Source organism: Haliotis asinina, chromosome 1, assembly GCF_037392515.1.
Source record: "Haliotis asinina isolate JCU_RB_2024 chromosome 1, JCU_Hal_asi_v2, whole genome shotgun sequence".
NCBI lineage: Eukaryota > Metazoa > Mollusca > Gastropoda > Lepetellida > Haliotidae > Haliotis > Haliotis asinina.
This window is the reverse complement of record NC_090280.1, coordinates 94,359,015-94,386,201: the sequence shown is the minus strand read 5'-3', so window position 1 is coordinate 94,386,201 and position 27,187 is coordinate 94,359,015. Positions and strand designations below refer to the sequence as shown.

The window sequence follows — 27,187 nt, the reverse complement described above, 5'->3', positions numbered from 1 at the left end:
TAATCGAGTCTGAACCAGACAATCCAGTCAGCATGATCATCAATCTGCGCAACTGGGAACCGATGACACGTGTCAAGCAAGTTAGCGAGAGTGACCACCCGATCCCGTCAGTCACCTCTTACGACAAGCATAGTCACCCTTTATGGCAATCATGGGTTGTTGAAGACCTGTTCTACCCGGGACCTTCACGGTTCTACTTGACAGAGAGTAGGACGTATAACATACATGTAATAAAAAATATATATGCAAATAAACACATTCATTCTGATCCTCCTTTAAACGCAAACAAATTATAATACTAAAATACCAGAATATATACATTCACATAGATGGGTATATGGCATAAATGATAGATGAATTCATTGTAGAACATAAAATAGATTAAGTTCAGACCGCTTTCTTTCCTCTTTTAGATCCAATCATGTTTAAAATAGTACTTCGACTGTAAAAAGGCACTGCATTTCATTCACTGAGGCCCCAAACGTGACAGATCATACAGATCAGATCAAGATGAGGATCTAAGCATGTTTTGTAGTGTTTATATTCCACATAATTGTTTACATTCTGTATGTGTTTATTGAAAACTGTCAGCAATGCAAGTGTAGTTAAAGTATAGCATTTTCCAGTACACAGTCACGCCATTCTAATCTATAGTTTAATTTAATTTAACATAATTTTGCTTGTTTTAATAACCTCATACTCTTTTCACATATTAATGTTTTTACAAATTTAATTGTCTATCAAGTTCATTTAGGTATGGTGAATGTATATATCTTTGCTGCTTTTTATATATAAATCTATTAAAATATTTCATTTCTTGTTGAATTTTTTTTAATACACCATAGCAGTACCTGTATGTTTTTAAATTCCTCCGATGGTGCAGACACATCATTTAGACGTGGACACAGAGAACCAAAGTTCCTGTAAGGACATATCAGGTCATCACACAATTACATACAAACATATCTAAACAGTTGCATTCATGAGAATTTGTAGAAGCTTATAGTAATACGATGTTTAAGGAGTATTTACTACAATTCCTCTGCTACTACAACACAACTATTAATCATATATTAATTCAGATATAATACCCTTTCACTTATTGTCTGGCTATGTGGTCGGTGTGGCGGGCACATTGTTTGACAATACCTTCACAACACAAGTAACAACCCGATTTTCCGCTTCTTATGAATGTGAATAGAGGCCAGTTTGACACAGGGTATTATTGAGAGACCTTGGCCCAGCGGCTGACCGTTCATGGCTGTAACAGACGGCTAGGGGACTGTGGTCTGGTAGGTTTGGACAAAAAGGGGATGTCGTTAGTCGTGACGGTGTTTGTACAGCTAATAGCGTCATATTTTGTTATTGATGTGTATGGTGTCGGTAAACAGGCATGTTGATACAACAACCGCGTGATGTTGACTGGTGACATGTAACAAACCATTGAGGGTTGGAGTTAGATTTCGTCAAGAGTATTGTACCTGACTATAAGTGTGCTTTCGAAAAGACAACCAATAACGATTGGTTTTGGAGACCACCTGACATTCCTTTACTTAGGGCTACAGCTGAAAAATAAATCTGAGAGGATACACTGGCAGTGTCTTGGGAATGTTGATGTGCATGAGGCGAATTAAAGATCGTGCCAGGTTCTTTCCGAAATGGAGTATCTTACCTTATTAGTTCCGTCTTTGGTTATGAAATCTCGGATTATGTGTGTGGAAGTCGAACTCCTGAACATTGAACTGTTTTTCTCTTGTAGGTGCTGATTAAAAGCGGAAGTGATAACGTGGATGACATAGATACAACTACCGCAGACGTCTTCATCCGCTGTGTCGCCTGATTGTTGACGTGTCTGGACATTTAAAGTGACAATACGTCTACATCAGCTGAACATTTCAATACGTCTACTAAAGATCGTTAACTTATGAGTTTGGCGACTCACAACAAAGGTCAATGGACTCTGTTGACCATTTGAGAAGGCCGTCCACCAGGGATCGAGTACGCAAGGTACCTAAATCATCACCTCCATCACTGACCAAACCGCCTCCGACGATGTTGATTTTCGGCCTCTATGAAGGGGACCGCGTGACCTTGGACGTCCCGACCACGTGCTCGGTCCGTGAGCTGAAGCAGATGATTCAGGAGAAGCTAAACATCCCGATGGATGTGTATCGCCATGATAAGAAGATCCTGGTGTTGTCGTACGCGGGGGCGGATCTAGGGGACGACTGGATGTTCTCCGACTTGGGGATCGTCCCCGGGACGACTGTGAGGATCCAGCTGAAGGAGGAGGTGAAGCCTGTGTTGTTTATCAACTGCTCCCACAACAATGAAACCATCCACGTGGTGGACAATCTCACCATCGGCCAGACACCTATTGAGGAGCTCAGGTAAGCGTCGACAGTCGAGTGAGTGATCGAGCGATCAAATAATCGAATGATGGTGTGATCAAGTGATCGAATGCCACACTATAATGTACTGGAATACACACACTACACTTTTGCATATTCTTTCTCTCTTTTCCACTCCAATACATCGTCACTTGTCAATAACGTTTATGTCTGTATGCAAACTGAGAGTTCAGGAAAGAAATCAAGTGTGTCAATCATTCTACAGTAGTTTTGAGATTTGTATTTAATCACGAACATTTACGAATATTTCCGAAACCAGGCTGTCTATTCTCGAAACTTTCGTCGCCCTACGAACTTCTCAACACATTGACTACGATCATAGTTAAGGAATCCTAATGCTACGAACGTTTCGAGAGTAAAGGCCCAGGATTGCTGTGTTTCAGAGGCGTTACCATATGATTTCACTCTGTAAACAAATAGTGACAAAACCTTATCAAAACGGTGGTGTTTTGACTGTCGCCAAGTGGGACCAATCAGAACTACTTATTTTGTAAATTGTTGACAATCGTTTGAAATTGTTATTATTTTTTTACAGTTCATAAGATTATTCATGAAGGCAGATTTTTCTTTTGTACTGCATTTTGATTCAGTTGATTAGCTTATCTACATGATCTCATGTTCTTTACTGGTCTGTTTTAATATTACATGTTGGATTTCAACTTCCCGTAGGATTTAGACGTTTTTAAGGGGTGTCACATTCTTTATTTGATTTCACAGTTTCGACTAAGTTGCAGTATTTATGTCTTTATAGAGTTCTAGATGTCAGCATTTTAAAATGGTTGCATCTTTTTCACTGGATTTTAATATTTTTAAATTTTTCAACGTCATGCTGATTTCTTAGGCGACAGCTGTTGCAAAATCGGGTACAAACATTTGATGACAGGTTCATGCAGAACTTGTTCATGGAAATATCTGGCCTGAAGAATTTCGAATATTTTAGTCACATATTTATACTTTTTACTTCATGCTGTTGTAAAATCAAAATATAATAATGCTCGGGTTGAAAGGAAGTGATTCTTTTTAGTATTCTCAGATACTTTCAGTGGCAGATATATGTCTTTTGTCAGTTTACATTAACAATGATTATAGAAATAATCGATATCGATATTAGGAATTGATCATTAGAAATCTGATCGCCAGTGTTTTGCAAAAAAACATTTTCTTTTCGTGAGATATAATTTAAACGATAATCAATATTAGCAATAAAAAATGTTCTACGATAGAACATATTCGCATTTTTTTCTTTTCAGAAGATACATTTTCCATCAAACAATCGCCAGTGTTTTGCAAAAAACATTTTCTGTTAATGAGATACAATATGAACGATAATGAATATTAACAATAAAAACTGTTGCACAAAGCAAACTTAGGGCTACGATGACCATGACTGAATTACTCTAACACAGACTTAAAGCAGTCACTGTGGTAGTGCTAAAGTTACTTTATGCATGGGGATGCTGGTGTTTTGGCATCATTTTTCAAATAACAGTTAATGTTTTCATAAGTGTCTTGATTATCACAAAGTCACAAACATTGCGAACATTATGACAAAACACCACATTCTGTATTACGTCAGTGTATGTTGGAAGTAGAAAATATGGACTTTTGATCGGAACGAATTGCATCATACTTTTTCTATTCTTATAATGCGATTATCAATTACGATAGTCGTAAGTTAATGTTAATGTATGGCACTTACGACTATCTTAGTGTTAAGACGACTTCGAAAAAACCTAAGCCCAGGGCTCTGATTTTCGAAGTTTTCTTAGCGCTAAGATAGTCGTAAGTGCCATGCATTAACATTAACTTGCGACTATCTTAGCGCTAAGAGAGCTTCGGAAATCAGAGCCCTGCGTCAAGTTTCACAAAGCTATCGTAGCGCTACGACTGTCGTAAGTCTCAGTTAAAGTATGGAAGGTACGACAGTCGTGGCGCTACAATGGCTGATCGGGACCCTTGAACACACTTGCCTAATAATCTTTATACAACTTGCAGATCACTAGCAGCGAAAAGATCCGGACTTCCGGTCAGTATCTTCAGGCTGACCACAATGGACGGCAAGGAAATGTACGACGGGCACCGTCTCGAGGACTACGGTGTGGACACCGGTCACACCATCAAACTCGACAACTGGGACGGCTGGAACGAGTTTCTTAATCTCTGCGCCCTCGGCTTCACGCCTCAGGTCGTTGCCCAGATCGCCCACGACGACGTCATCGGTCGCTTCCAAATGAAGGTGGCGCTTTTTGTGGCTGCTCACTGTGGTAACGTGGATCTGGCTCGATGTATGTTGAGGTACGGCGTCCGGTGTGACGAGCCAATCGGGGAGCATCCACAACGACAGTGGTGTAGCAACCTCTCGCACATCGATAGTCTGAAAACGCCAGTACACGAGGCCACGGAAATGGGACAACTTGGGGCACTGAGAATGTTTGTGAATCATGACATCACCTGCCTCATGGCAAAAGATGGCAATGGGTTAGCTCCCTTGAATATAGCTCTAAGAAAGAAGGTAAAGAATTGTGCGTCCTTTATATTGACAAAACAATGGAGTAAGCTTACTTTCAAGAAGGATATATCTTTGAACCTTGCGATCTATACCAAAATAAAACAGTGGTGTGACGCTGCGAAGGAAAAGGTTTTCATCAAACACGGACATTCTAAATCTTCCCTTAAACGAAAATTGTTCACATCGGGACCTTTGGTCGGCCATGGCGTGTCAGTTGACGGGTTCTCTCCCAGTCCGATGACAGGGAAACCGAAGGCTCAGATTCTCAAAGAAAAGAAAAAACATGGCTATCACATTGATTATGACACCAACATAGATGCTGGTGACCCTGAAGTCTACTTCAGGCAACTTGGAGCAATGGCGGCTTTAAAATCCTTAGCCGAGAAGAAGACCAAATGGGGGAAGCTTGCAGACAGGGTGAAGGTCAAGGAAACGGTATCACGTGCCAGTAAGGCTTTTCCCAAAGATGGCTGCAGTGACGTTGAAGAAAAATCGTTGTCATCGCGCTCACCGGTATCAATGACACCGGAAACAATGAAAAGAGAAACCCCCACCGGAAGTATAGCCCCGGAAGAAGTTAAACTCCCCCCAATAAAAGAAAAGGCACGACCATTGAAAATTCCTAGTCTCTCACAATCTAACCTTATGTCTGCTAGTAGAGATGATCAAAAATCACTCAAATCAGACAATGATTCTGCCAGGGACAAGGTTGAGAAGTTGGGAGGTATCGGACGGTTATTGAAAGGTAAAGGAGCATATTTCTTGCAGACAAAGGGAAGCAAACTGTCCAGTTCTATGCCAAATGTCCATGTTCTCCACTCTGAACGGAGTGAAACAAAAAGTAAAATTGCCACCGAGCTGTCGGTGACGTCAGCATCGAGTGTCACGGATGAAGTCCTAAAACCAGACGATCTCTCAGACGGGAAAAAACGCAAGAAGAGAAACCGAATGTCGTCCACCGTCCTGCTTTCAAAAGCTAAGTCAACGGAGGGAACTATACCACTTCCCCTTGTTAGTACGGAAGTAGACCAGCGACCATTTTTCTACCTCAACGGCATGAGAGAGGAGGACTTCATCTTCCCAGTTATCAACCTTGTCACCCGCATGAAGGGAGGCACAGCACGTGAGCGTGCGCTTGAGTCCATGTCTATAGCGAACTCCTTCAAAGACAAAACGTGGCTATCACAAGTTAGAATGGCTTTATCTCTCACATCTAAGTCCCTTAAAAGAAGCCGAAATGACCGAAGAAACGTGGCATCATAACGAGGATAATGTAAGAATAACTGACAATCTTATCAAGTCCTCTAGCCTGGTCTTATGATCTTGACCAACTCTGTATGGCATTCTCTTTATTAGACTCAGACGTTGTGGGAATAACTGACAATCTTATCAAGTCCTCTAACCTGGTCTTATGATCTTGACCTACTCTGTATGGCATTGTCTTTATTACACTCAGACGTAGTGGGAATAATTGGCAGGTATCTCAAGTTCAACTGTATCCTTTCTACAATCTGCTTAACCACGTCTTAAGATCTTGGTCGATTCAGAGGACAAATGGCATTGTCTTTATTAGTCTCATTTTACACGCACGGCATTCATCACAAAGCCTAGATATATGTACACCTGGCTGCCAGAACTTGAAAAGTCCTTCCACAAAACTGACTTATTTCACAATGTACTAGAGCCGACAGGAATACCGTTGAAATGTTTAAGGGGCCCTACTTACGAAACTAAGGTCAGTAAGGCCTCTACACTACAACTCTAGTAGGAGGTCGCATCAGGTAACCATTGAGAATGAACAATCAGAACACAGCTTACCAAATCGCGAAAGTTGACATCCGTACATACCTTTTGAACTTTTACCTCGAAAAGGTTTGTACCTGAATGATTCCGAATGCCATTTTCTGTCCAATCGCACGCCATAACAGTGAGTAAACAGTCGCTGAAAATAGTGTTTTGACAATATTCAAGGGTGTCAACTTGCGGACATATTAGCTAAAGGTAACCATGTCAACAGCAACCCCAAAGTGTATATACTGCAGGTCAAATATCCGTGTTTTATACGGATTTTCGTTTGCTGAGAGATCAGTGTCATTGACCGGGGAAATTTGTAAGTTCCGCCGAACCATAAACTGTCTGTCTGATTGGTATATCAGTTCGACCCTCTCGCGCTTGATTGGACGGTCATAGGTCGCTCAAAAGTTACCTGACGCGACCTCCTACTAGAGTGTAACGAATACTACTGAGATTAAGTTTACTTAGACTGGGTACCAAGCTGGTCTCCGACTCCCTTTGTGTACGCCAGCTTGCGGACTCAGTTTACTATCACTACCAGATTTCCTGTGGCAAGAGTATCTTCAAAAACCAGTTCTGGTTCCAACTTATGTTAGCAGTGTAGATGCCCTTGTGCTAACTAAACCTTATCACTTCCTGCAGGAACATGCTGACTATTGGGAAATATCTTGATGTTATTTTCACAAGTTCTGCAATCACAACGTACGTTTTGTAAACTGGGATCATCCACCATTTGATAGCTGTCATTGCTCCAATCCTTCAATCTCAGTGTTCCACTCTAGCGTGCAAGAACAAATAATTTTGTTTATTTAAGTCAATGTCAATGCGCCATCAAAAGTTGTGTTGTGGAGGATTTAACTCTAACCCATGTACCGAATCTAATCGTGAACATATATCTACATTAAACTTCAGATACTCAGTTGTATATATGACAATTTTAGGAAAGGAGGAATTACGTATAGGTGGCGTATGTGCTCAAGTATTCAAGTCTTCCAAGTCTTCCCTGATTATTTTCATACAATTTGACAGCTATACGCTAAACCTCCTCGCAAGATGAAACGACTGATATTACGAGGAAGGTATAACTGAAATATGGCTTCACCCTCGCTTTCCATGCTCAGAGGTTTTGAAACGGAGTTAAGTGAGCGTACTTTTTCGCCTCTTTAACAATATTCCAGCAATATCACGGGCGACATAAAAAATGTGCTTCACATTGGACCGGTGTGGGGAATCGAACCCGGATCTTCGACGTGACGAGCAAACCCTTTCTTCACTGGGCTACCACACATTGAGATCACATTAATTGAGATTATACAAATGAAAAAATGAAAAGAAGAAACGGAAAGTAATTACTTATCCAAGCCATTATCAGAACCAACGTCAGTGATATTTAGTCGGCCACATTCGTCACCAGCCAAGAGCTGTATTGTACATACGGTCAGTGTTTGAATAGCTGATGATAGATCGTGCCAGATGTTTTATAAGCGAAACTGTGATATTTTCTATACGATGCTTGTCATATTTTCTCATAGTATGTATGAAGGATCATATTTTGAATACAGATCAATGTATATTGTTTTCAAATTTAACTTCAACATGCATGACAGTGCGAAATTGTGAGTGAATAAATATTACGTGTTTGTTCGTTGCTTGTTTTGAAGTTTATGGTGAATGTCTGTTTAAAGGAAACGATTTTACGTCCGCGTCAATAGAGAAGCGCGGTTTCTTAAAGTGAAATATTTAGTCCATATTACTAACAAGGCAATATGAATGAGTTAGTATGCATGGCCTTACGCCAATTTTAGGGATATTCCCGCACGGCGGAGACCCCCAAAACTGCCCATAGGCAATCGAGCCCGCGTCTTTGGCGTGACGATCGACCGCTCAAACCCCTAGGCTACCCCACCGTCCTCGATGTGATCTATGAGGAATGATGCTCTTACACTTGTGCATCACTTTCTTGCTTGTTAATTATTAAATGTAAGATTGGTAATTGGTAGATATTCTTAATTAGGAAAAACTTCAAGATATTTTAAAACATGTTTCAGTTGGTAATAGGTTCACAATACAGACAAATTTCATGGGTTATATTGCGTGTGCGACGATTCAGTTCCGATCCTTGTACTCTTGTCATGCTGCGTTTTGCCAAATGTGTATTTTATAATGCCACTTAAGGACATTAACACTTACTCAGATTGTTAGAAAAACAAAAGTCCCACTGCCTTTTCATATTTCTAGGATGTTTGCTAAGCCCTCGAAAGTGAGTGAGTGAGATTATAATTTTAAGCCGCATTCATCAATATTCAATCGATATGGTTACGGTCTTTAAAAAATTAAGTCAGACCAGACAGTCCAATGATCAACATTATGAACATCGATCTACTCAACTGGGATACAATGACAAGTGTCAGACAAGTCAGCGAGCCTGATCACCCGATCCCTTACCTCGCCTCTTACGATAAACGTGGGTTGTTGCAAGTTTAACCCGGATCTTCACGGGTCACCCTTAAATGAGTTTGACTTTATGGGTATGAAATCCTCATCACCGAAGAAATAACAATGTGACATAGGGGTCCATTTGAGTTCACTGTCCATCTGCATAAGCTCGGGGAAAGCAGACTGGTGTGTCAAGTGTTATCCAGTGAAAGAGAGCAGGAATGTACTCGTTTTAAGCTCTTCCTCATTCCCCGTATAATAACTCCAAACAGGATTTCAGTGTTATACAGTTATAATTTGCGCGAATATCGATACGCGAATATAGAATTAGATTGGGCAATTGTTTGACGTTGATTTTCTTTGGAGAGATATGTGAATTCAATATTTATGTGCTGTAAGAATCAAAGCAAACTTGCAAATGAGGACACGAAAGAGGACACGAAAATGTGTCAGCAGCTTGAAAATATCGGTATGTGTACGGCGTGAAATGGAAAGCGCAATCAAACAATCAATAATAGCCGATAAAAAAAACCCTGTATGTATAGCATACCAAACTAATCATCTGTCATCTGAAACTCTGTGTCTGTATGCGTTTTACTTCATATCTTAATCTGAAGTGTCTGGTGTTCTTCATACTTTCTCAGTTTATGCATTATAAAATTCACAGCAGTAAAGCTAATGGCAGCAAGGTTCACAGGCAAGTACAGACAACTGGTAGACATCGGGTGGATTGTTCACTCTTGTTTAACGCTGCGCTCAGAAGTATCTTCAGGCTGAGTTCATATCTACTTCATTAATACTGAAGACACTAGACCTAATCGGTAAATAAAGAACTTTCATTATACATCGTAACATCATGGATGGTCTGTCACAGATGGAACTTGCACACCTTAATCCCATATTACGCATGTGCATTGATAGAATAAGCACACAGGTCTCTCTGTGTTACATCTACATTGTGATGTGTTCGTTTAGAGTAGTACAAAACGTACAATATACACATTCACATGAAGAAAGTATGTTTTACGTTTAAATTTACGTTTATATTGACGTTAGAATTGGCAAGGTAGTGGACACGTGCTAGATGTAAAGTAACGTGGTCATGGGAGAACAACTCCCTCTGTCAGCATGTTGATTTCCTCTTGTACGGGAAAAAACGAATAACAAAATGTATAACGCAAAGCAGGCCTTTTTATTGTAATGGATGCCGTATGCTCACTCGTGCATTTTGCCTTGCCTGTTTACTTGGTGACGTTTTGGTGAATATTTCATCGTAAACCTTTAAACCAAGGGCGCTAAATCTGTTTACAATTACACAGAGATATATTCTAGAAAGCAATAGCCCGATATTCTCAAAATCATCTCATTTAAAAATGCGCTTCACTCTCTATTTCTGGTGAATTCCCATTACAAAGGATGTGGAAATTTCCGATTTTGTTTTTACTTTACTAGGGATGGAAGCAGAAAGTCTCCCAGGCGAAGAAACGTGTAAACTTTCAAAGTTTTAAATGTTCACAAATCATAGATATTTATGTATCATATCCAAGTCATTGAGAAAAGTAGTAACGGAAGCTCTCCACCATCACATGTATACCTGTTTGTGGACTCAGTAATTACTGATAGCATGAAAACAACTTATTAAGTCATAGAGTTACGGCCAACAGTATCACCTGTATTTGTACTGTTATACCTGGTATCGAATATGTATGACTCTTCTTATCTCTCATAAGCAAAGGGGAGACAACTGTGGGATATTATGTTAACGGTGATAAAATATGACATATGCTTTTTGGGTTTTTCTTTATACTAAGATTAGAATATGAATTACTTTTTACCATATCATTTTCTATGATAAGAAGTCGTAAAACGTTTCCAGCCTCCTTTGATAAAACCCGTTTTCATGAGGAATCTCCGTTGAACGACAAATTCATGGTATCACCTGCCACGTTAGCAACAAACTACAACACGGGAATCACATGAGCCAGAGCCATGGCAGAACTGATACTCCATGACCTGCAGACCGTCTCAGAGTAAATGTATATTACCCAGTTTCAACCAGATCTCAAAGAATATCGAAGTTTATTTTGAGCAATTTGAATCACCATTTGATCATTACTAGTATATCTGTTAAACCGTTTATTCATATCATAAACTGTATTACTGTATTTTTATGTTTCCTGTTTGTAATGTTTAATAGATATCCCTCAGGTTCGATCATGGTTCTAAAGGATCTGTATGCACCAAAAGAACAGCTTAAATTGATGACATTCATCAAATTCTGACAGAACATATCAACATCTCTTTGGCCTAATTTGTTCATGAACACCCACTCGGTTCTAACACCTTGAAAAAGCCACACATATCCAAATCCATTCGAAACTATCCAGCAGGTATCTTATATTTGACCCCATGGTGTTTAACCAAGACTATCTAAAATTACCGAGGCATTGAATCACAATGGAAGCTGTATAAACAGGCACTGATTGGGACTGAAGAATTAATCCGATTTAGACAATGTGCTGGATTGAAGAGCTGATGATAAATGTGCAAGCAAAGGATGGGACTGAGATTATATGCCAGTGTTGACAACTTGCGGGATTGGACAGATGCCGGATTTGGCAGCTTCCGCTGTACCTGTTAAAGTAGTGTCAATGCCGTAACACTCTATTTACCCGTTAACAATTATTTACACGTGCATTAGATATATGACTAACCTAGCCCCGGTCATACGAGATTTCAGGGGTATCGAAGTCCATGTCCTTCACTGACAGCATTTACGTTTGTTATGCATGCTTGAAAACACATGAAGACAGATTTACGTACCTATGAAACACACGTAAATCCTGAGTCGAGTGTACCCCCTTAAACGTGTCCCAACTTTGTGCCACCTGGACAATTGCCACCTAGTTATTTTTGCAATAATAGTTTTCTTTTGCTATAAATGTTATAATAGGTGAGGCATACAGTACACCAGCTTCCGGCTCAGCGGAGTGAAGGAACAAGAATATGCAGAAATTATAAAGATATACCATATTGCCTAATTTTATCATGATTCTGTTGGAATGTATTTATCTTAAGTGTCGGCGTTATTGTTAGGTCTTTTGTAACATTTATTCTACAATAAACACACTTCTGGCGTAGTGGGCGTATGAAGCATGGGAGGTAACTCTTTATGTATTCCATACGGAAAAATAACTTGTTCCTTCATTGCTTTGAATCGGAAGCTAGCAGGGGTAATGGAGGCGAAGAACGGTCTGATGTACCATGAGTGGCGCTTAAAATGTCGAATAAAACATATTTCACGTCAGTAATTGTTAAATATGGCGTTGGAAATCTGAGATCACAACCTAGCCAGGAATTTTGAGTGTACATTTGATGGTGGCGATATTTTATTTTGACACGAAAAATACTTTTTGAACCGAAGCGATGGAAGTGTGTTGCCAACCTTTGCTAGCTTCACTTGCATATATGAAGACTGGTCATTTTCTCTACGCTGCTCACCCCCACTTGCGCTACAGTTTGCCTGTGATTATATATGTGACTAACCTAGCCCCGGTCATACGAGAATTCAGGGGCATCGAAGTCCATGTCCTTCACTGACAGCATTTACTTTTGTTATGCATGCTCGAAAAGACATGAAGAGAGTTGCCAGATTTACATACCTATGAAACACACGTAAAGTCGAGTGTACCTTTCTACAATACCCCTTAAACGTGTGCCAACTTTATAGCCAGGTGATATATAGATTTATATATAGACGGCCACTTAGACAATTGCCACCTAGTTATTTTTGCAATAAGAGTTTGTTTTTTTGCTATAAATGTTATAATAGGTGAGACAAACAGTACAAATCTACAAGTTCCATAATTTTCTTCAGCAGTAAATCCAAGTTAGCAGTAAGTTTAGTAAATGAAACTGCTGTACATAAAATGACCTGGATTCCACATCCATGAAGGTTTTCCATGATCAGTTTGTTGGTATTCTGCAGGAACACACATGTGCGCCTGACCGCAGCTGCCATGTCAACACCAGACCGTGCCCCGTACCATGACGTCAACTGAATCAGACCTGCTGTGTTGTTATTAGTTACGGGTTACAATGCCAAACTCAATAAAAGTTGTTAAAGAAACCAAATATGCTTTTTAGGATTTAGATGGCAGTTGTCCTGAGTAGCAATTGTTCTAGGTGGCAATAGTGCTTGGTGGCAATTTTCTGCATGGCAATTGTCCGATGGTAGTTTTCCAGTTGTGACAGTTGTCTAGACCGGAAGATTCTAAACGTTATTCATACGACCCACGGATGAAACGGTTATTTGCTAGGCTAAGTACATCTCAGAAATACCGAACCTCGTGGGGTTTTACTGTTCTGCGTCCATAGATTTGATAAAATACCATTATGTATAATGAATGGATAACTTGTTTTGTGAATACATGACACGTTTCATGGATCAACATTGTATCATTATGAAACGTTGCATATAAAATTGTAGAGAAGATATCCACAAAACGTCGCATGTATTCTTGTTCAAACTTCTAAATGTCTTTCAAAAGACTTAATTTGTTTTAGTTACAATCTGGTCATAGCTCATTCACGTAACATTACTGGAAAATGCTAAAAGCGGCTTAAATCGTACTCTGTTATACATGGGCCATGTTTGCTTTCAGGAGGAATAAGTGATCACAGGCAATCACACGGTAACGACTATCAAGCAGTACAGCTTCGTCTACTGTGTTTTCAAACATACAAGAGCCAGTTCAAAAGAAACTCCTGTACGGAGTATCTACAGCTGGAACCATCAGTATGTTTCTATGGCAGATGTTTGGTGTTCTGGTTTGTTACGCAAGCGCAGTCGTAAGCATCCCCGGCATGGATGAGACGACAGGAACTCCTAGAAACCATATGGAAACCCTTGCTTCGTGCAATATCTCCATCGACTGCAATATGACAGACCCTGGTGTGGTATGCCATCTCACGAAAGACATTCAAGGTCAACTGACCCAGTACCGTTTGAATTCCCGTGGAGAAATTCTATTCCAGCTGTTGAAAGGTGCAGAAGGTAAGAAGGAACAAAGGAAGATGGATCTGACAACACGTCTGTGTCAAATGGCAGGTTATCGAAAAGAGTTCAGCCATGGAACTCCTCCTCTATTTGTGTATCACGTGAACGAGCATAAAAGAAATGTATATGACAAACGTAACCTGACAAGCATACATAAACTAAGTCTAGATTTTAAGGGGATAGTCCAATATCTTTATGCCGATGTGATCCAGTGCACCTTCCACTGGACGTATAGCAAGCCCAAGACAGACATATACAGTTCCATGCTTTTTGATGGCAAGGACAGGAAGAAGATATTTGAAGGACCAGTATTTTGTGTATTCTTTGATCATCTTCGACAACTTCATTTCATTTGGACTTACCGTAAAAACTTGTATGTTCTCATGGTTTTCAACGTTACAAACTCTACCAGGGATATTTTCAAAACACAAAGTATGCCTGATCGTAAATGTTGTTCAGGCCACGCGGCTTCTCAAAAGTTGGTAATGTGTACTATATCACCAGATCTTACACATTACACATCATACATACTGAGCTACAAAAATATGTCCGAGATAGTTCCTATAAAAGTGCCCATGGTTCGCAACTGGCCTAGTTTTGTTGCGTTCGTCCCTCCCAATAAGCTGACCGCCGTAGACTACATAACGGATACTGCCTATGTATTTGATATAACAAGCCACAACCACACTAACATCATCAGGTGTCCATTTAAATCACATTATTCCCCTCAAGTAGGTTATTGGAACAGCCAAGTTTATATTAAGTGTACTGATAGTAAATATTCTTATTTCTATTTTGCTACGCAGGATGGGGTGGAGACAATGCATATCAAAACAGGGAAGGGCGCGATCTTGGCAGGGGGACTGGTGTGAGGACTGAGTCAGTGTACATTTGTTTGCAGTATTCTAACTATAAGGATGCGGTCTGTAACAGTCTGGACCAGATAATCCAGTGACTGATATCATGGGCGTTGACCCAAGCAGAAGGGATACGATGATATTAAAAGCAAGTCCCATTATCGCCTCTTAAGACAAGCAAGGGTTTTATCCTCTCCATGCCAGCCCTTGACAGGATAACAACAAGTATTATTACCCTTAAGATAAATTTGTCGAATTCTGATTGGTCACTGGCCAAAGCATACCAAACTATGTACGAACAGTGCACCCCGTCAAATCTGTCACGTGACACACTACACGGATTCTACGACTGACCTTGACATTAGATGAAATATCGCTGCCAAACGGCGCCGCCATATATACTCTTCCAAAAAAGTAGGGGAACCTGAACTTTGAAGTCTGGTAGAAAGGAAACCCATTTAGGAACGTTACAATGACATTCCTCTTGTGTATGCAACATTATTTCACTTTATCACCACACGCATACACAATGCATATGGGAAGCACGTGCACAACGTGAGAGCCTCCTACACGTGCATGGAGTGTAATTATTAATCTTGTCGTTTTTCAGGCAGGTCGATAAATCACTGTAGACCATTTTTGTCCAATAATTTTCTTGCATTTATGCATGGTCAGTGTTTTCAGGATCAAATCACACACTACTGGCTGAAGCTTTTACACCTGAACGTTTAATATCATGCTCCAGTCACCTAACAAGGGGGATAACTGAACTAAGAGCTTTGCTTTGAATGAAATCCATGAGGTGATACATTCTCAAAACATCCATTATTATTGTATCACCATTGATTCAATCCCATACATCTCCCAATTTCGACAATTGTACATTGAAAGTACAGTTCCCCCACGGTTTTGAAGAGCATACAGTGATGAGCATAAACAGAACAATAAAACTGTTGTCATAATTTTGTATTTGTTTGTGTCAATAAATGGACCAAAAAACTAAAATGTTTCTGTATTTCAATTGTCCTCAAACAAAACCTCAAATTCAATAGTCTTTATTACAAACGAAGCCACCCCGAGTTATCTCCCTTCAAAACCGTAAAAAAGTCATGGCGAAATGTTTTGCGTCTCATTCTGCACAGTACTATGTCTTTAGCCGAAGGATGAATGTTGCCGTTTAAAGATACGTTAATTGAAAGATCTTATTTTAATAATTCTCGCGACTCAGGAAATACGAAATTTACAAGGGTCTTACAGTCCCGTACACCCTTGTAAAACACCGTGTAACTAATACTATACAATTTTAGAGCCGTTCACTTTTGTTTTATCACTCCTATTGCAGCACTTGGCAAAGTAACTCGAAGTACCGTATCAAGGTAGAACCGGACGCAGTGCATTTGTCTGTTTTTGTGGCTGTCTGTAGTTCACGCTGGTCAAATCATGTGAATGTCACATATCCCTTTGTGGAATACTCACGACTGGCCCTCGATGCTTTGGTCCTACTATAAATGACGTAATCTCGACTTCATAATAGCACCTTTCATCAGTAACGCGATTATATGTGACAGCTAGATAAGGTATAGTATACGGATGACAGTCACAGTCAGGGTGTATCTGTCGAGTAAATTTACTCACGTAAAAACCTTTACTCTCTTCTACTTTGTTACCATGGCTATCCTATATACATGTTAACCTTCCTCTGTTGTAAATACGCTGCCACCCTTGGCGCTTCCGTCAGCATAATGTGGGACGAGTTTTCCGTTATTATTGGGTTATATATTACTGTATTACTGTTTAGGATGGCTCATTAATCCTGACAGACACTGCACGGTTTTGTGACTATTATAAAATGTATAGAGGTTTCGGATATTTTAACTGTTGTGATACGTTGTGCTCAGTATGCTGTTTTGCGACTGTTACAGAATGTAGACTGTATGAACGCCCAGGGCTGATTGTGTACAGTACTGAACAATTACGTTGTATACTTTTGAATGTGTATCGTGTTAATGTAGTGTGAGCAACGAATCGACGTATGTTGTGTTCTTTAGCAACTGATTGAACTGAAAACATGTTGTAATAACTAAGGCTGCATACAAAAATCAAATGTTTCTCGGGCATATTTCTTTCAATATTGACGGTGGTGGCAAGACTTTTTAAAATTTTTTGATGGAAAAAAGTGACGAGGAAGGAACACATTTTTATTCTTTTTTTTCTCTCAGGAATACATCTTGGGAAATTTAGCACGTTCGTGAGTTGTAGAATCAGTCACACTCGTTCTTACAGACACTCATTCTTATAGTGGACACGTGGATGATCGAGACGCGGCCCAGTCATTTTTTTTTTTAAATGACAACAAAAAATTGCTACGCGCACAAATGAAAGTGACGCACCGATGTCCGAGAAACATTTCACCTTTTTTATTTAGCCTAATGGTAAACCATTCTATTACTGCCTGATTGTGTATCCTGTGACTGGCGTGCAATACACTCCTCGTTTATTTACTCGGGTGTTGTTTTGTGTGTGGGCTGGTCCGTCAGATCTCTTGCCAAGCAAGTCGATTCCCTAAAACTCGGGTTTTAAAGTCGGGAACAGTTGTTTGTTCCTTTTCCGTTAGTATATAATTTTGATAATGCACCGATACTTTGTCTAAAATATTTTTATAAAATACAAATGACAAAATTAAAAGGGAACTTAACACAATGTTCTGTTTTTATTTTGTTGTACAGACCAGTAAATGTGACCAGACTTGGTGAGCCTGGTTGACGGATACTTGAACGATACAGTTAGGATACGTACGTGCAGGGTACCGGGTGTACCCCGCCGTGACATTACTGAAACATGGCTAAAGCGGCGTAAAACAAACACTCACTCACTCACACTCTCACTTTAACATAATAGCTGGTGATCTTTAGCATGGGCTCGTCATCCGGGTAATCACTACCTCTTTCGTGCAAAATGACAGAACTAACCAATCCGTGTTTGTTCCCTCCACACAGTGCCCCAGGCAAGGTAACAAGAAGTACTATATCCTTGTTTCGCTCCCTTCGTACAGTGCCCCAGGCAAGGTAACAAGAAGTACTATATCCTTGTTTCGCTCCCTTCGTACAGTGCCCCAGGCAAGGTAGCAAGAAGTACTATATCCTTGTTTCGCTCCCTTCGTACAGTGCCCCAAGCAAGGTAACAAGAAGTACTATATCCTTGTTTCGCTCCCTTCGTACAGTGCCCCAGGCAAGGTAACAAGAAGTACTATATCCTTGTTTCGCTCCCTTCGTACAGTGCCCCAGGCAAGGTAACAAGAAGTACTATATCCTTGTTTCGCTCCCTTCGTACAGTGCCCCAGGCAAGGTAACAAGAAGTACTATACCAACTCAAAGCCTACAATTCCTTGTTTCGCTCCCTTCGTACAGTGCTCCAGGCAGTAACAAGTACAATACCAACGTAAATACTTGTTTTATCCCCTCAATACTAGGACCAGGCAGGGTAACAAGAAGTACAATACCAACTTAGAGCCATCCGTCCTTGTTTTATCCCCTCCATACTAGGACCAGGCAGGGTAACAAGAAGTACAATACCAACTTAGAGCCATCCGTCCTTGTTTTATCCCCTCCATACTAGGACCAGGCAGGGTAACAAGAAGTACAATACCAACTTAGAACCATCCGTCCTTGTTTTATCCCCTCCATACTAGAGCCAGCCCCGGTAACAACAAGTACTACACCAACTAAGAGCCAACAATCCTTGTTTCATCCCCAACATACTAGGACCAGTCAGGGTAACAAGTACTATACCAACTTAGAGCCACCAAGCCTTGTGTTACTCCCTCCATACTAGAGCCAGACACGGTAACAACAAGTACTACACCAACTAAGAGCCAACAATCCTTGTTTTATCCCCAACATACTAGGACCAGTCAGGGTAACAAGTACTATACCAACTTAGAGCCACCAAGCCTTGTGTTACTCCCTCCATACTAGAGCCAGACAGGTTACTAACAAGAACTATATTTCAGTGACTTACGGTAAGAACGCGATCGACGTTTAAACTTCCGATCACTCGCTACCAAGGCTGCAACCTGTCCACGATCAACTTCAAATTCAAGTACATCACATACTCCTTCACAGCATATACTTACAATTGGTCATATTCTTACATTTCGTCAGATGTTCCAATCGGTAAGTATAGTTCAAAATAAAATAAACTCCTATAGGTCATATTCTTACATTAGGTCATTACTCAAAATAGGTAATATTCTTGCAATAGGTAAAATACTCCAACAGGTCATATAAGTGTACTTCAATGAGCAACATTCTTTTAACAGGTCATATACTTCAATAGGTCACATTCTTACTATAGGTCCATATGCTTCAACCCTTCACATACTCCCATAGTCCATATAGTTCTTAAGTCATACTCTTACAATAGGTCCCATTCTTACATGATGTTTTATTCTTAGATTAGGTCATATTGTCCTCATGCTGACAATGTCCATGGCTAAATATCTCGTTTATGATATCACGAAAAGGCAGTCCACAAGAAAGTTTCAGGTCAAACATTAGAGATTCGGCAAAAAAGAGGAATACCCATTTTGACAACGCTTGAATGAATGCCGTTTTACGACGTACGTACTAACCAAGCAGCTGCTGCGTATCAAAACACCGACAGGTACTTCCGCAATCACTGATAACATGGAAACAAACCAGCGTGAAGGTGGAGTGAGTAAGTGATGTCAGTTTTACGCCGTTTTAGTACTATTCCAGGGATATCACGGCGGGGATACCAGAAATGGGCTTCACGCATTGTGCCCATATCGAACCCATGTCTTCGAGTGACAAGCGAATGCTATAAGCACTGGCTACCCCACCGGTCCTGGGATAAGCAGTGCTCGCTTTAACGCAGGAACCTGCGTTTTTCACGCAAAAGAATCATAGAACCACGCCAAAAATATTTTGCGTGCGTGTTTTGGACGCATAGATTCTGATCTACGTAGTTTTAAAAAGTACCTTAAAACTGCAACATATAGGCAAACAATACATTTTAACATGATTCGGGATTTAAATGAAAACATTCACTCGCAATATATTTGGACTGCATATCTAGAATTTTATTTCTGCACGCACTCGTACAAAACCTATCGTGAACACACTGGCTAAGGTGACAAACAGTTGCCCAGATGGCACTGGCTTACAAGTGCATTAATATTTGACATTCATTGGTTTTCCAAGACACTGCTCTACCCTGTAATTCTACCCAGGCAAATCACATTGTCAAGAAACTAAATATGCATGATATCTGACTTAGATGAAAGTTGGAAATAACATACCATATGGAAATATATAGCTTGAGGTGTATTTGAAAAAGTATTAAATTATATCCACGGTAACTTCGGCCTTCTGTACATTGTCATGTCATACCCCCAACAGCTGGACCCGGGGGTCATCTTACTGGGCAGATTCTCACAGAAGAAACTACGCGGCCAAGGAATTGGTAGTTGGAAGAGACACCACGTTCTCACTGCCAGACAGAACTCCCAACACGGCGGAATTGGCTTCTGTGTTGTAACGTCTTTAGTGGGATAGTGTAGTAAGCACATGTACTGTGTCAGGCCATCGGAACATCTGCTCGCCATCATTCCTATAAATCTGTCTATGTTTCTCCGAGCCTCGCCGAATGTCTGATGTCCGAGAGTATTGGGAAGTGACGGTGTGTTGTATGGTAGGTTCTGACAGAAGTCCGGAAGATTTGCCATCGGTGACATTGTGGTTGTGGTCGTTGTAGTTGTTGTTGTCGAAGTCGTGGTCATGTTTGACTTGAAATTCATGCATTTGATGTTGCTGGTAATGCTTGGGAATTTATTGCAATTTAGAGAATTCGGCCACTTAAATCCGAACTTGTTCATTAATGTTTCGCATCCGAGACGAGCCGAGTCACATGTTTCCCGACACGGGGGAATATTGCCGGTCCTGGGGTCGCACTTAGGGAAGTACACTGAACACAGGAACACATCCATCACGTCTGAACACTGGACCTTTACCACCGGATAAAACTGATGAAGTTCCATGGACGCTTCTTCGGCATTCACGTGACCAAATGCGTTGGGGAATGACGAAGCATTATATGTCATCTTGGAGCATAGTGGCGGAAGCGATTGTGGAGAGAAACATTTATCCGCTGTCTGACAGGTACACGGCCAAACCACTAACACTACAGTCAAGCCGGTCACAGCTATGAGAAAACCCGCCGCCATCTTGGATTTTAGTCCGAAGCACTGAAGCGTACGAATCTGTGTGAACCAGACTCCCTGTCAGTATCTCCGATGTGACATAAACGTCTATGAATTCTGAATCAACAAGTGAATATGAGTAGAGTTTTACCTCACAAGGGCACTGGTCTTCACTCTCGTCAGTTCAACCTCAACCAAGCTGAATGAGATTATTTCCGTGCGACTCCAAGTACAAACACACACACCGCTGGGTCGGCGCCAATTTTGGGAATTACGCAATCATTTGTCATTGTTGAACGCTGTTCACATGATGTGCTCTGTGTTGACCTACAAGTGTCCCATTCAAATAAAGTCCCGGGCTGAGAGACGACAAAACGACAATAAATTGACCGCTTTGTCACGATCGTGAAAAAAGAAAGCGTCGAGAGGTCGTGCCCATGAGGTATCAAATACCTTTACCGGCACAAGGTGGATCGCAGTGCATTTGACCCCAAATTTCATAGCACATTTACCCTGCGCTTTCATAAGCGTGTGAGTGATTTTAGTTTTACGCCGAAATCAGCAGTATTCTAACTATACTCTTGAAAAAAAGGTAGGGGATTGTCGAAACTGGGAGATATATGATATTATATATAATGTTGATACAATACTAATGGGTGTTTTGAGAATGCACCACCACGTGGATTTCATTCAAAGCAAAGCTGTTAGTTCAGTTATCCCCCTTCTTAGGTGACTGGAGCATGACATTAAACTTTCAGGTGTAAAAGTTTCAGCCAGTAGTGTGTGAATTGATCCTGAAAACCCTGACCATGCACAGATGCAAGAAAATTATTGGAAAAAAATGGTCTACAGTGATTTATCGACCTGCCTGAAAAACGTCAGTTACAATCCCATGCACGTGTAGGAGGCTCCCACGTTGTGCACGTGCTTCCCCATGCATTGTGTTTGCAAGTGGTGATAATGGGAAATGGTGCTGCATACACAAGATGAAAGTCATTGTAACATTGCTCAATGGGATTTCTTTCAACAAGACTTCAAGGTTCAGGTTCCCCTACTTTTTGGGTGAGTATATATGGCGGCGCCTATGTAAATAAACGAGTCGGGACCAAACAATCCAGTGATCAATAACCAGAGCATCGATGTACGCAGTTGAGATACGACGTCATGTGTCAACCAAGTCAGCGCATCCCGTTAGTCGCCTCTTACGACAATCATGGGTTACTGAAGATCATATCTGACCTGGATCTTCATGGGTCCGTAAGAGTGTGAAATATCAATACCGGTGGGTTGGGATTTTAGCAATATCGTGGCCAGCAATACCACGGCGGACGACACCAGAAATGGGCTTCACACATGGTACCATGAGGGAAATGAAACTCAGCTAGGCCTTGGTGTGACGAACGCTTCAACCACAAGGCTACCCCACCGCTCACATCCAGGTCTGTATTTGAGACTGTTCACAAACGTAAGGCTCAGATAAAGCTCGCTTGTAGTACACCTAGGACGTCAACCTCAATATTCAGCGGCTGTTGCTGCTCCACAGCACGCCTCATCATAATACTATACATATGGAAATTAATTAAGCAACACCAAATTCAAAGACACATAAAAACTTAACAAAGTTTAACGAAGTAATTTTGATGATTGATTATTCAATTTTGATGTATTGACATACAGCATGAGCTTTTCATGGGTTGATATGACGCGCGTGAAGCTTGCACAGCGCACGTGCATTGCTTTAACCTCAACTTTCGAAAAATGCACTTTTTCCCTGGGGTGTTTACAAGCGCAGGTTGTCGATTGCATTCGGTTTTTCATTCATTTCAATGTCATGGCACGTAGGAAATTATCAGAGGCCACTCGTTGGCAAATAATCGGCATGAGGAATGCTGGTATGTCTCTAAGACAAATCGGGACTCAAATCGGACGACATCATTCCATAATTTCAAAACTTTTGAAAAAATACCGGGCCACTAATGAAGTTAAAGACCTGCCTAGACCAGGAAGACCCAGGAAGACCACAGTCCGGGAGGACAGAGCTTTACTGAGACTTGTACGGCGCAGGTCCTTCGACTCGAGCTCTCGGTTGAGACAGGAGTGGCTTCCAGGGAGACCCATCTCGAACAGGACTGTTCGGAATCGTCTGAAAGCTGCAGGATACCGGGCAAGGAGGCCAATCAAGCGACCCAGACTGTCTCCAGCCCATAAGGCAGCCCGACTGGCCTGGTGTAATGACCGTTTGCACTGGAACATTGCCTCTTGGAGGAAGGTCCATTTCTCAGATGAGAGCCGGTTCTTGCTGCACATGGTGGACGGTCGTACTCGGGTCTGGAGGCAGAGGAACACAGCAATGGCTCCACGGAACATCCAGGAGACTGTGGCCTTTGGGGGAGGTTCCGTTATGGTATGGGGGTGCATTTCCATGAACTGCAAGTTGGATATCATTACCATCCGTGGCAACCTTAACGGTGTTCGTTACCAACAGGAGGTTCTTGACAGGGCTGTGGTACCTCATTTTGAGAACCATCCTCTGGCAACGAGACCCATATTTATGGACGACAATGCTAGACCTCACAGGGCGCATGCTGTAAATGATTTTTTGCGGCAAAATGCAATTGACAGAATTCCATGGCCTGCCATGAGCCCTGACCTCAACCCCATTGAACATTTGTGGGACTTTATTGGCCGTCGTGTGAGGCAGAGAGACCCACCAGTCCATAATCTCAACGAATTGACGGCTGCCCTGCATGAGGAGTGGAACAGGATCCCCCAGAATCAGATCCGGAGACTCATCCAAGGAATGAGGAGGCGTCTGGAATCGGTGGTGCGTGCGCAGGGAGGACACACTAGATATTGATGAAAGTCGGTGTGCAGACTCTCAGATGACTGTTCTTTCTTTCCATGTGACATTTGTGTTAATACACCTGACAACAACGTCTGTGGATGAATAGTAAATTGTGTCCATTTTTTCATGAATTTAAGACAGTTTTAAGAATTTGGATTTCGTTGCAATAAAGCAAAGTCTTGATACTTTTTCCCTTTAAGTTGTTTGTCAGAGATCGTCTGTTGAATAAAAAAGTGTCAAACTATATCAACCCGGCATATTTTGATTGTCAGAACACTTCAAAGTTGCTCCAATAGAAAAAATTGGGGTGTTGCTTGATTAATTTCCAGGTGTATATATATGTCCGAGAGACAGTAACTCATAGTGTGTTTCCTTCCTGAAATGTCATAGCACAAATGTAGCAAATCAAGGCTTTCCATTGACCGAAGGCCTGGCTATTCATTATCTCGGTATCTCATTTTCAATTTAAAGCAGCAACATACTTTCAGAGGCCAAGTTTAAGTCTACATACTACCAGTACATGTAGGTCTGAAACGAATCCTTCTTTTTTCATTTCCACGTGAACAGATGACGTGAAGGGTTAACAGAAATAACGGACACTGATAAAACAGACCCACGTAGCGAGCAATTAGCGAGCTGGCTGAGGCGCTAGGCTTGTGATCCAGCGATCGAGCCCATGTGTGGGTGGGTGTAAAAACCTTAACCGAGAGACAACTTTGTGTGCAGACGCTTTCAGTGTTGTCACAACCCCTAGGGAACAGAGCAGAACCCACGAATCATTATGGTACATTATGTTTGCCACATGAATACAAGAATGTGCGAATACCCAGTTGCGGGTAGAACATCTAGCAGTAAACTTGGACATAGTACTGTGACTATGTGCCCTAGTCCACCCAGCTGTGAATGGGTGCGTCGTGAAGGTGAGAAAGCCGCAATAGGCCGTGCACCTAATGGCCGCAAGAGTTACTTGTTTCCCAGGGAGTTGAGGTTGGTCGCATAAAAAAATCACGACAGCATGGATTCGTGAAGTATATTGACAGGTCACGACGCTCATTTATAAGATGACGCCTTCACTGGTCGTCTGCATCATGCTCGGTGCATGTATGTTGTGCTCTTGGCTCAGTTGACAGGCTGCCGGTGCTCTTGCTGAGCGTCACGAACAGCAAATTGCACGCATCCTAGAGTCCGTTTGGCTCAAAATATATGGAACGTACTGTTATACTTGGTACTGTAACATGGAAGCAGACTGTACTAAAGTATGTCAACTTAATAAAATGCAGCATAAGACTGGTGTCTTGGCAGGAATCACTTTCATGGCTGAGAGCTTTATTATCTCTATACTTGATGCCAAGGTCAGACATGAATTTTGTTACAACTCGGTCAACTCACTATGTGAAAATAAATCGTTCTTTTGGTGTTATATGAACCATGATATTTATCATATTTTATGCACCACTAACGTAAATAATTGTCACAGTTTTCAGATGACGAAGGAGCGTAGTTCGTGGCTCCTGGTTGCCTGTGCTGGACACAGGCAGCTTTGTCCTCGGCAATAGCATTGATTTTGCCGACGACTTCGGCCCTGCCACCCCTCCGGGTAGCCATGTCAACAATTATTTAATGAAATAAATGGCATTCTAAGATGCATGACTGATCATAAAGTGAATGAATTCAATAGTAAAAATAGGAAATACAATTTACAAGAAATATCTTAACTGTCACATGTCAAAAAAAATTACTAATGTTCAGGTATAAATGTGGGTATCAGTTTAAAACTATTCACATTTAATATTCTTGTATCTAACCAAGATATAGGTCTGTATGAATGTTTATGAAAGATTTTGATAGTATAGTCCCGTACAATATTTTGATCAGCAACTAAATCGTATAGGGTAGAGGCGTTGATTTGTTCGACCTGCAGGTCAAGGGAGACAAACAGCTATGCAGAGCAGTGCCTGCAGGACGGCACTCTATCACCGCAGAGCAGTGCTCGAGTTTGGAGACACTTTGATCGGGAAGAAATGAAGAAATTTCTTGGACTCTAGTTGGCATGGGTGTTGTCAGGATGCCTATGATTTCATCCAACTAGAATGGGACGGACAAGAACCGGATGACATCAACACTTTCCATAGGGGGAAACCATGTTGAACTGCTTACAAATCATCACGCTGTTCCTCCATTGCAGTGCCCTGATGCCAGCAAGGTACCCGCTCCACATACACGTCCTTGACTGTCTAGTGAATGTGATCTTCGCAAACAATCATCGGTAAGTTATTTTAAATTTCCCTGTTTAAATTTAACATTTCTTAGGATGGATTTTATGAAATGGTATCCAGTTGTATTCAATATAACAATTACAGCCCATCTAAGCAAATGACTAAATGAATTATGATGCCTGATATTGCATACTGACATCAACATCCTTCACCTTTTTTAGGCTGGTCCAGAGTGTTTGCGCGGATGAAAGGATGGTTGGCTTCGTCTTGTTCAATACATGGCCAACACGAAAGCACACAGATGGGGAGTGAAATTGAGGATTCTTGTCTAGGCGGGTAGTGGATACAGCCATCAAGTTTGGATCTACAAATTTATTAATTTGTTATCTGTAAATATCCCCAATATTATTTGACTGTGAGAGTATAACTTACGCTGTATTTGCAATATTAAAGCAAAATCACGACAAAATATTATATATAAATATATTACATGTAATAAATAAATAGTAAAATCGTGGCGATGTATATTAATTTATTGTCTGTAAATAACCTTAATATGACTGGAATGTAGGAATATGACTGCCGTATTTGCGATATTGAAACAAAATCATAGCATATTATTGTATTATTGTAACATGTACTGAAATATGAAATTTTGTGAATATCTATAAGTTAACAAGTATGTAAGTACCCTACTATACATTTCATGTTTGAAACATACGTATATAAAGAAAGTCGGGTCAAAGAGTTCAGAACATTCCAAATATCTGATTCACGTATGTATTATGGTACCAATGTGGCAATGTGGACAAGAAATATAAAATAATTTACATACAGGAA

General features: G+C 40.9%; 2 protein-coding genes across 2 annotated transcripts; one reads left to right on the top strand and one right to left on the bottom strand.

Annotated features, from left to right (window-relative positions):
* Positions 1-1,953: 1,953 nt before the first annotated feature.
* Positions 1,954-6,183, top strand: LOC137284523 (uncharacterized). Its single transcript, XM_067816360.1, has 2 exons — positions 1,954-2,390; positions 4,407-6,183. The coding sequence occupies exons 1-2, from the start codon at positions 1,954-1,956 to the stop codon at positions 6,181-6,183; spliced, it is 2,214 nt and encodes a 737-aa protein (XP_067672461.1).
* Positions 6,184-20,143: 13,960 nt separating this feature from the next.
* On the bottom strand, positions 20,144-21,734 carry LOC137284514 (frizzled-7-B-like). Its single transcript, XM_067816348.1, has one exon. The coding sequence runs from the start codon at positions 21,308-21,310 to the stop codon at positions 20,432-20,434; it is 879 nt and encodes a 292-aa protein (XP_067672449.1). The 5' UTR covers positions 21,311-21,734; the 3' UTR covers positions 20,144-20,431.
* Positions 21,735-27,187: the final 5,453 nt, after the last annotated feature.